This window comes from Echinococcus granulosus, assembly GCF_000524195.1.
Source record: "Echinococcus granulosus chromosome Unknown EG_S00002, whole genome shotgun sequence".
Lineage (NCBI taxonomy): Eukaryota > Metazoa > Platyhelminthes > Cestoda > Cyclophyllidea > Taeniidae > Echinococcus > Echinococcus granulosus.
In genome coordinates, this window is record NW_020170382.1 from 2,179,004 (window position 1) to 2,190,566 (window position 11,563).

An 11,563-nucleotide genomic window follows, 5' to 3' on the forward strand; every position below is an offset into this window, starting at 1 on the left:
ACAACGTAGTCGGTGCTCTAGGAAAACATCCACTAGTCAACCGCACCAATCGTCGAATTTCCATGCAACTGAAAGGATATTTAATCGTATCTTTGGCAATTCTACCGGATCTGGAGTCTTTTTCCATTTGGAAACTGGAATTAGAGACTAAAGAATGTACTGGGCATCACGCATGTCCATCGTTAGTCGTAGAACACTGGCCCAAAGGCAGTCATTTAATAACAGATGGGATTTAAAACAGTTTTGTGGGAGTATTTTGTGTCTTTTTCTCCTCGCTACTTTGTCGTCATTTCAAGTCTGCTCAGCCACATTTATCTGAGTTCTATCCAGTTGGCAGAAAAGTGGAGGAGGTATTGCGAGTTCACATGATTGACAGCTCCATGCAGAAACGATGGACAGTTTCGTTAGTACCTTTTCCGATGACTGACTGCCAGTACAGCTTCAGTCGTAAACAGTTTTCCTACAGGCCGCGGGACTGGGGTAGTTGCTGAAGGTAGACGTTATTTTCCTCCCTTCTCTTGGAGTTCGTCACCAATTTCTTCATCCACAGCATATGCACTTCTTCCGCTCCACCAGAGTTAATCGCCTAGCAATAGATAGTTTTCTTTTAGGACAGGTTTCACTTTCTGCTGCCACCAATGTAGCCACCGGAGACTTTCCTGAAGGCAGAAGGAGGCAATGCTTGGGCAGAACATTTCTTGTCTACAAACAGTAGAGGCAAACGGCCACTAGTATGGCCCGGAGGCCGGACCACTCGGCAAGGGTGCAATAGTCGAGGTTTTAAGTTACCCCTTTGACAAATCCGAGTGTTAAACAAACAATTAACGCATTTTTCATGGAATACTTCAACTCTAATGACGCGAAAGCGACTTCCTTTCCATTGAAATTTATACATGGTTGTAGAATGACAAAGTGCTCGTGAAACCCTTTAATTTGCTGTTCGTTAACAGTGCGATGAAAGTTAATTTAGGATGGCAAACTGTTTCTCCTCAAAAGCCATTAAAAGAAAGGACCATACGTTTTTTGAAGTTTGCATTGATTAAAAGTTGTTTACGTATTATGATTTTATAGCACCACTTTTAAAGGTTAGTACAGGGAACTTCATGGTCCATCAAACTACACTTTTCGAGTTGAAAAGCATTTAGAATTAACTGCCATTCTTCAGCTTGTAGCGATTTCCGGTTCCTGGAATAAACTTCAGCCCCAGCAATTGGTAGCGCAAGCGTGATGCCTCCGAATGCCCGTAGCCTGCATTAATTTCACTCATTTCCTGAACCATTGTACCATTACCCTTCACCCAACCTACAAAACTTATTCCAGTGTTGTGTTCCCACATTACCTCCATTGAAGAGAATCCTTACCAACCTGATATCAGTCAAATAAGTTATTATTTCGGCATTTTTACATTTGCTTCTTGATATTAGTTAGGCAAGTTCCAGCGGTTGTGCTTTTCCACCTCTATTCGTGACATTTATCCACAGATGACAAATAGGTGATTTCAACGGCAACTCCTCAGTGAAAGAGGGACGAACCCTACTAGCCAATGCTGTGAGTACCATAAATCCTTGGCAAGTGCATACGAAAATAGAGGTCGAGATAAGGGAAGTACGATTTCCACGTACACACACTAAAAGAGAACATGCCAGGCCGCGTTCCCACTTTGCACTTTATGTGGTTGGAATCTCTACTTTTGGCATTTGATTTAGCATAGTCATCTGGAATTAATTTTGACTAGGTGATACTTACTTTCGCTTGACGGGATTGATTCTGACAACCAACCACTGAGCAGGGTATTAATTACATACCCAGGCACATTCAACTCACATTTTCATTTCAGCATTTAACCTATTCTTTCTGGTCTGAGGTTTAGATGTTCCATATTTATAAGCCTCTCCAGTACCCCGGACCCGGAATTGCTGCCAAACACTACTATGAAGGAAATGAGTGTGGATGACAACGATTGTTTTATTTGTACATTTAACCACGCGAACTCCGTCCCTCGCAAATCAGCGTCCTAGTCATTTTCCCTGGGCTAGTGGTCTTTTAGCTTAAGCTCAGAGCATCAGAAATGACTCAAACACTATGCTACTAGCCAATCACCTTTGCTATATGGTTTGAACTAGAAATGAATTTCTCTCCTAACAGGAGAAGCGCTACCCTCAAACAAGATGTTTTCTTCCCAGCGCCAACAGTTTTCTAAACTAAGTCACTTCTGCTTCACTCGGGTGTGCAGTAGTTGCGAAGACGATTAGTCCTCACAATCTAGATGATGCCAATTGCCTTGAAGTTTTTGGCAAGATCAATACCCTTCTACCCCTAATTTGGCTTTTTAAACTCAACTAATCTTCTGCGATACGACTCCATAGAAAGACTTATCATAAAATGCAAATGTCGTGTGTCAAGTGGCAAAGGTCCTAAGAAAGCTACCCACGCTACCCATCAGAAAGTCAGCAAACACTTTAAATACACAGGTCTACAGAAAGCACTGAAGTGCTTTATGCCGACTTTAGAACATTACTAGGACTCAAAGTCTAATACCATATAAAAAGATGGCGTCAATGACCGTACATCTCCTGGGGTGATCATTTAGCCCCACTAACCCAGACATGAGAAACGTACAACAAAAAAAATTGTATCACTTAGCTACACACTTCGTATTTCCACCTGCCCAAAGGAATATGGCGCACAGGCACAAACGAGAAGACGCATGCAGATTAATACACACACGCACACAGGAGGGCAGAGGAGAGGAGTAAAAGGAAGAATTGCAACAAAACAGTGGTGACGGTGGAAATGGCTGCTAACGATCACAGCTTCTTCACACGTACACGTCCCAATAGTAGAAAGAGCAGACGATCCACCATCCAGGCTGCCACAAAGTCGAAGATCATAGCTTGGAAAAAGGCGAGACGCATCTACAAGCAAAAGGCAGAGATTAAGTAGGGTGGATAGTAGATAGCTGGTTGAACTGGAAAATCAGGAATAATGCGTGGTGGAAAAGCAAAAAATAAGTTTTCCCCTTTACTATTCCAACTTCAAGAAATCCTTAGTGCGTACGGCACTTTCCAAAGCCCTCACCAATTCATAGGCAGGATTTATTCAAAAGGTGTCACATATCTATCCGCTCTCTTAATCTTTCAAAATCAGTTTAAATATTTGAATCTGGATCCCGCGTAAAGTTTCTCTGCTCTTTCTCCGATCCAGCTTGGGGATGCGCTATGTGGGGTCGATTGTACAACTTCTCGGTAACAATTGCTTTTGTGGATACGTTTCATTCCACAACCTAAGAACCCTATTTTGTGTTTGAACAGGTAAGCGCTCAACAGCCCACACCTTCAGTCAACTGAATTAGTCGCGTAAAGCGAAATTGTAGTGCCTGCAAGCAGAGAATGCCTGAGGGATCTTTTGCTCAAGGTAAAAAATGATCATAAGCTCGACCCAACCAAGTAAACATGCTGCCTGTGCCTCAATAGTATCAGTGTTGGGGAAGTTTTTTTCTGATTCAAAGATAAAACAAAATAAAAACACCCAAAAACGTGGTATCATTTAGAACTGGGAATAGTCATAGAGTATCACTCGATAGCGATAATTGTTTTTAAGTTTAAATCTAAACTATTCAAACCAGTTACCCCCTCACCAAGCGCCCACCTTTTCTAACGCTTACCGATATCCTCCAAACAAAACAAGAACAGCCAACACGAAATTTCAGCTAAATTAACTTTCAAAATGCTCACACTTGAGAAGCTCGGCATTTTTCGGTCAATGGGCGCTTGAATAAAATTCCCGTTTGACCCTTGTGAATATGCGTGCAGGCCTTGCAAGAGGTCAGTTAAAATGCCTGGACATAATGCCATAGGGGATAAAGTGACTTTTACACCTCTTCCCTGGGAAGAGGCAATTTTAATTAGACTTGCCAACCAACGATGTTTTCATCTATCAATTATTTAAGCATAACCAGTACATTTTCGTTGGTAACTTCCCCAGGCCATTACCTCATTAATTTGATCGGGGAATATTATTTTTGAATTAAAGCTGACACCGATTTTAGCCCTGGAAACCGCAGATAAAAGTACCATGGGCCAAGATTTCGAGAATAATTAATAGAACAGCCAGTGAATTACTTCGAAAAAGCTCTTTTCTACCTTGCTAGCTAAAATTCGTAACGAAAAGAACTAATTGACTACAACAGGGATTCACTCTAATTCCCAGTAGTTTTGTTCTTTCAAGACAAAAAACAAGTTAAGATTTAGGCGTTTCTTTTTAGCTATTAAGGCACATTTTGTGGGTTAAAATGAGATCCTGTGTTGTTAATTCTGTGTCGAAAGTATTTCCCATCAATCATTCAAAAAAGAAACGAATGATTCAAAAACTACCTTTCAAAATTTAGATGACGGTATCGACTTAAGACAATAAAGCAACGCACTCCTGTGGCATACCGGTCCAGTATGACATCTGCTGGTGGAGAGACGTAGGTATATTACCTTATCACAATTTTCTAAATCTCACTAGAGCGACTTGGGGGGTTTACGCATTTCAGTAAAATACAAAAGCTACAGGCGGCAGTGTCCACTGCTTTGGGGAAATGAGGAGCGGCAGTCCGAGAGGTGGAGGAATAAAGGGGTAGAAAGATCTAACTCTTCACACAAAAGACTCGATGAAGATTAAGGCACAGGGGTGAATTCCTGGCAATCAAGAAATCCGAGACGGTGCAAGCACTTAAAGGACATCTTGAGGAAAATAATGACGGGAAGAGAGCTCGGGGGTGATCGCGTTTCATGTGGCGCTTGCCACAGTAACTGTCCAAGACGTCATAATGAGCTGCTGCTGCTGCTACAATATTCGTACTCACGCAGTCTCCCATTAGGGCAGAAAACAACAACCAATGACAACAACAATAAACCATCCAGGCAGTTAGAACATCCATTTTCACGCTTAGTGGGGAATGAATACTTTGCCAAAGAAAGACTGAAATTCACGATGCTAAAGAGATGCGAGCTTTTACATCAATTTAAACTAAAAGGAGAATCAAACGAAAAGGAGACTGAGATTTAGGCAACCAATACGTACTCTGAAAGTCTCAGCTACATATGGAGGAGACAAGTCTTGTAGGATAACCAGTACAAACGAACAAACTGGGAAGCACCCGAAAATGCATAATTTCGATATTTTGGAAGATATATTGTTTTTGAAGAGTTGGTGCCTTCTTGCTATCACTCCTATAGAAAGCATAGCACATACCCAAATCTTCGAGTATAAATATCGTGGTTGTGGTAAAAAAAGTATGTAAACGACATTCGACTGGATCGTAGACTTTAAGATGATTATAAAGCTTTTAACCCATTGATTTACAATATGCATTCTTCTACACATACCGAGGTGAAGTAAATTCCAAGTTTCAATCAAAATTAAGAAAGGGATATGAAAGTTATTTTTGCATTGGGAAATTGGATACAGCCATCCAATAGTCAAAACGCTGCCCTTCGGCAGAAATTTACTGCATTTTTAAGACAGGTCGTTTCAAATTTGCGAAACAATTATCAAATTGGTCACTATAATGCAAAAAACGTCAATACCTCTCGTCGAAACTGGAAAAAAGAGAGGAAAATAACGCTTTTTCATGCGGGAGAGGATCAACTAATTCAGACTCATGATTTGCGAAGTGGGGATTTCAGACGACAATGGGGCAAAATGTGCGCAAATTGTCACAGTGCTACCATGCCTTTATGCTCATGTTCTTTGTTGAAAACTTGGCCAGTGAAGAAGAATTTGGTGGCGTGCAATACTGCAGTAGTGGGAAAAGAAGAGGGATGGCAGACAATTGGGGAAAGGCGATGAAAAGTCATCGTGCAAAATAAGCATTTGCGCATAGGTAGCAGCAGCAGCAGCAGCAGCAGATCATGACATGAATTGCTGGTAGTCGTGTCAGAGGAGGAAGTAACAACAGTACCAATTAATTTGCACTCGGTCTACCTATGGAAAAGTTAGTGATAGTGAATTCTACAGAAATGCCTGAATCCACTAATCCAGAGGATTGCGAATGATCCACCAGACACAATACAGCTTAGTGTAGAAAAGGAATCAGTGATATGCCTCATCTGCGGCATTTAAAAGAATTAGCATCGCGGGAGCAGAAGAGGCCTGAATTAAGACGTGACATTTTGACGGTTGCTAGATATCTACTGAAGTCGTGAAATATCACCACCTGGTAAGTATAGTTGATTGCTGTAGTAAAATTTCACCCCTATTTTCCAATCGTAAGCGGCATTCTACTAAAATAATTGCATCCACAGATATATTGCCCTGAAAAGAAGTAAAAGTTATCTATCATAGGGAATGCCTCTTTTGTAAAGAGTACTTCCGTTCAAAACAATTTATGTTGCATATAAATATGGCAATCAAATGTCAGAGTCAAAGTAGAAGGAAAAGAACCTAATTGACGTGAAACATTATATTTTGATGCATATGAGATGTCAACAGATGTCTCGACTCTCCCGTACCACAAAAAAGACAGTAAATGAGGACCGTAATTGCTTAATTCGAGGGAAAAACTTTAGTGTCTGGAATTTGATCGCTTGCTAAATGGGTATATGGTATTAGGCAGAAAATGTCAACGGCAATTGAAGTCTTGACCTCACACCATGGAAAATAATGCCACAATGGCAAACAAATCAAGTGCAGGGGAGGTCGCGGTCATTGGACTTAAATGTTTGATATAAGACTTAAATATTCGAACCCACATTTCTGCCAGACCAAAGAAAGCAGCCAGTACGCAACTATGACCAAAAAACATCAACCCTGTTCAGGTGAAAGTGGTGGATAAAATCGGTGGTGTTAACCACTAGACTTACGCTGTCATCCAAAAGCACCAACTCCAGACTGTCGGAGAAAGCACCAAAAGCCAAAGCGACGACGCCAGCGGTGGCAAAAAGTAGGCCATTCAGCAAGGGCCGATTTTCGAACAGCGACTCTCGAAAAGGGTGACCCTCGTAGTTCACCGCGATAGTTGAGATCTACAAGTTTGCCAAAGGTGTGCCAATAATCCACTCACTGTGCAAAGCCTCGTGTTTAATTAGCTAATTTTTTACATTCAAAATGAGCTTCTCACACATTAATGCAGTAATATATTTAAAAATTTTCAAAATGTTACAAAACATTTCAACATCAAACAAAAGGGACTCCTTAAGCATAACGAACGCCAGTTTTAGTTCCTAGATATTTTGAGGGCTCAAGTTCAGGAAAGTCTGGAGGCTGGTGTGATTATTGCATTCCATTAATTCATAATCGTTTTCTAACGCGAAAACACAGTTCCTCTTTCCCATTTTGGTGTATAAGTTATCAAAGAACAATCCATAAACGCTATGGATTGGGTAGGAACATAAAAAAGCACTAAATAGACTTGTTGTTCGTACCAATTCGCGACAAAAAATTATGACTTTGGTTAAAAATCTACTGTCTTTCTGTATTTCTTGCACAAAATCCTACCGTAAATACCAAAGGAAATCCTTCGCAAACCCACAAATTCTATTATCGAATAACAGATTTTCAATTTTAAACATAAGAAATCAAATTCTAATAAATCTATTGCGCGAAAATATCCTAAATCAAGTTACCCCTATGCGGGTGTCCACAAGACAAAAGTAGGCCACATTTAGCCTACGTGGCAAGTTCGCAAGGCAGTCGCTCTTTCGACACTTTACAAGAACCACGAATCTAGCAATCCTTTGACATTTATTGCCTGATTAATGATGCCCACGGTAGATCGTGAGCTTATCCCACCAAATGTCAAATGGCATCTCCCCTTTGCGAAAGCGTTTATCAATCCGAAATGCGCAACCTGGTAAATATCACGTGGAGACCTCTCAGCATCGGCTAAATTAAGGCAGTTTAAACGCGTCAGTAGTCACAGCAACACCATTAGTCTTGCACTTTAGCAATTTACACAACGGTGCCAACTGCATTTCGGTATACTTGAGTTAGCTTGCACTCATTCCCACCCAATGTGGCTGTTGATTAGGATAAACAAAATCGGCATTTTCATTCATTCTTTTAACGTTACGTGCGACTTTGCGATACCTAAGTGAATAAGCGGTGTACTTCATTCTTAAACAAAGATATAGAAGATACAATGAACAAGGTTTAGCACTGTTACACTTTGGAAGAAAGCTATCTATAGTGGCATCACTACTATCGTCCACAAAAGAAACAGGAGACATTGGTTAAGCAATTTGTCAAAACATTGCCAGAATTGATGGCAAGCGAAAAAGTACTCACTTTTTCTCTGCCATATCAAAATGTGTTGAATGAAACTAGACGTCAAAATTAGCTACTAGCACACCAAAAAACAGTAAACACAGTACTAGACTGACATAATAGGAACATGGACTCATTTTATCGTAGTCAGCGAATCATGTGATTAGCACGTCTTTGAAATTATTCATAAAAAGCACACAAGCTCCCTACAACATGGCAAATTAATCTTTAAACATCTACTCAATAGGTGTCCTATCTACATGTCTTGTTTCAAAGTAATCATCTACTAGTTAACCGCTTCCCTAAAGAAATGTTATTACAGCTCAAAATCAAATAACATTTTTAACGGATTTAGAGGATTCCATGCGAAGGAGAAATTCATTCAGTTCAATACAAATAATAGTTTGTTGTTGATCTGCCTTTTTGTGTAGAGTGCTACGCAAAGAGGGAAAGCATTTGATTGGACATACTTGCAAGGCGGTGGAGATAAGATAAACTGCTGTATTGAGAACCGTCGGTTTGAAATCAGCATAAATATCAATTAACTCTCCTTCGGGCCTAAAAAAGTCACAAAATAAAAACCACTTTACTAATAAAACAACGGTGTTTTGATCCATGCCTTGCTCAAAGTCAAGGTGATGTCAATGGGGCAAAGGTAGGTACGCTCGTCAAAATTCTTCAGAAGCCATTAGGAGTACAAGAAAATTCCCCAAACCAATCCGGTTATGAACGAAGTCACTTCAAGCAATCTTGTTGGCTTTGCAAAACCTAACTATCTATAGAAACAAAACTCCAAAGTTTGCACTGGTGTATACATCAATTCAAGAGCGCTTGATTTTGATCTCGGGAAAAGCCACAGGAGCATCAGTGAAAAATGCACAGAAATGGAGAGAAAAGGACACGAGGTAGTCTGTGGAATTTGATTTTGGAAAGGAACACTGCTATTAAAATAATAAAGAAGACCAGCAGGGACAATGAAGTGGCCAATGCAATAGGCAGCGACTAACGGAAGTTGGATTAACATAAATGGAAACATCCAGTCATACCATCTAAGACTAGGCCCCCTTGGTCAGACAGCTTAGCACCCGTATGTACAATTCGGGGAAGGCGAGAGCGTTCCCAGAACCTTCAAAGTAAGCTACCATGAAATTCGTAAATCCTATCGTCGATCCTTCCGAATCATCTCCAAAAAGTTTGATGTGAAGGAATCTCAAGTTCACCCATAATCAGCATATTTTGACGGCAATTTTACACAAATTATGAGGTGATTTGAAAAAGATATTTAGAAAAGACCAAGCAAATAAAAGATCAACAGAGTAGTCAAACACAGTCAGGCCATTAATATCAGCAATGCATCAGATCCAGATCCAAAGCTAGATAAACTGCTATCCAGCGACACAAAGTAGGGGAGAAGGAACACAATTAGGCTGACAAGTTTGAATACCCATGTATATAAATTACATTTAGCAAGTTGATATCCCCGAAAAAACAATGACTGGAATTCATTAATTCAAAACGGAAAAGACGTCTGGGCAGAAGAAGGTTAAACAAAGTAACGAAATAATGAAAGCGCAAATGAACATTGGTGAACCGCGCAATGTGAGAATCTACACACCAGTTAATCTAGCATCACCATTTAGAAAAGTAAACCAAACTATTCTTTATCATATGAACTGATTTCAGTAATGTGAAATCGAGGTGATGTTGAAAAAGTTCATTAATTTGAGGGAGACTTACAGAGGTGGCATTTGGGCCTCAGCAGCATTCATGAGGCTGTAGAGGGCAGCAAAGTGGACGGCAAATTGTCCACCTACGGTGAGGAGGGTATAAAGGTTGAAGACGTTCGGCAAAGGGCGTCGTGGCGACAGCTTCTCCAGAGGCTAAAGAGCGCCAGGGAGTAAAGAGAAGACATTGACTAGTTCTGTCCGAATAGCTGCGGTAAAAATGTCGATTAGAGTGGTGCATTTTGATAAAAGTGGGTTATTTTATATCCATTGAAAACTTGGCAGCCGTAGTCTTTAAACCGTCTCAAGTGATGAGTAACCGAACTTTCTTGTTTATTTTACTTGCTTCGATAGCTTTTTTAAAAAAACGAGGAGTTCCATTGGAAGGATATTTCCGTTGATCATAGAATAGCTGGTAAGACTATGGTATTTACATGATTTCTGTCATTGTGCAAACCTGTTTTTTACATCAAAATAAACAGAGACATTACGCATCTGTCATGCATTCTTACCACCTCCTTAGTCATCAGACAACATTTTAAAGACAATTTCTACTTTCTATTAAAACCTAGTGATGAAAGCAATTTCATTCACTACTGGACAAAATTTCGACTTGAAAAGATGCTTAATTCCCAAATTAAGGACATTCCAAAACCTCGACGGTGAGACGAATTCTGGAAAAAGCATATTGCCGACTAAAATCATATGACGGTAGTGTAAATGCATCGCTAAAGCTAGAGCCGAAAGTCACACCGCATGTGAATAGCGTTCGGCCATACCATTTGGTGAACCTTTGAATTCAGCCTGACCTTCAAGCAGATGAACGAAAGTTTAGGACTGACACGCGAACCCATTGTACCCATAAAGCGACATAAAAAGGGTAGCTAGAGGCAAGACACCGCCTGGCAAGTAGAACGGTTTGCTTTAATTCTGTTTAGTGACTAAAAGAATACGAAGCCAAAAATATAGCTGCAGTCGCGCGAAGATGTTGGAATGTCCATCATTAGACACCGTGTAAATAAAACATTGAAAAGACTTATCACTAACAACAAATGTAGATGCTGAATCTTCCTAAATTGAAATTCCACCTTTAGCTAATTTTGTAGACATCCGATATCGGATAGGATAATTAATGTTGTCAACTTGCGAAGAACCGTAAAATGAAATTGCAGCACCGTTTCAATTTAGTCAGAGGGTGGGAACATATGAATGAAAAAGTGACATGATAATCAATTACTTTGTGGGGATTCGAACAGATAACATGAGACGAGTGATTAACGATGAGCTTTACAACCGCTTTTACTATAAATTTGCTATGCACACAACCAGTACCTCCTGGATAAGATTCTCCATCAGTGAATGTACCAACTGCCAAAATACTAAAGAACGGTTAGAAAGGATGCCCTGCCTTTCAGTTGACTTATCGCGTTACGAACTTGGCGCAGACTACGATTAACTTTTGCCATGATCATACCTTTCCCCATCCCCAAATATGATTTAAAGCGTTCAAATACAGCATAAACAGAGCAACTACAAAAAGGTAATTGAAGTATTCCGAATTCAACCTACCTTCCCCTCCCTCCCTCCCC

At 40.2% G+C, this 11,563-nt stretch overlaps 1 protein-coding gene across 1 annotated transcript in view; it reads right to left on the minus strand. All coding sequences in view use genetic code 11, as the record gives it.

Annotated features, from left to right (window-relative positions):
• Positions 1–1,147: 1,147 nt before the first annotated feature.
• The window catches only part of EGR_00586 (putative cation-transporting ATPase), a gene marked incomplete at both ends in the record, with an annotated part of 46,675 nt that continues 36,259 nt past the window's right edge, over positions 1,148–11,563 (minus strand). Inside the window, 5 exons of the mRNA XM_024489835.1 lie at positions 1,148–1,270; positions 2,829–2,915; positions 6,849–7,010; positions 8,721–8,808; positions 9,988–10,130. Of these exons, the coding sequence (XP_024355832.1) occupies positions 1,148–1,270; positions 2,829–2,915; positions 6,849–7,010; positions 8,721–8,808; positions 9,988–10,130 (603 nt within the window). The remainder of the gene's footprint in view (positions 1,271–2,828; positions 2,916–6,848; positions 7,011–8,720; positions 8,809–9,987; positions 10,131–11,563) is intronic.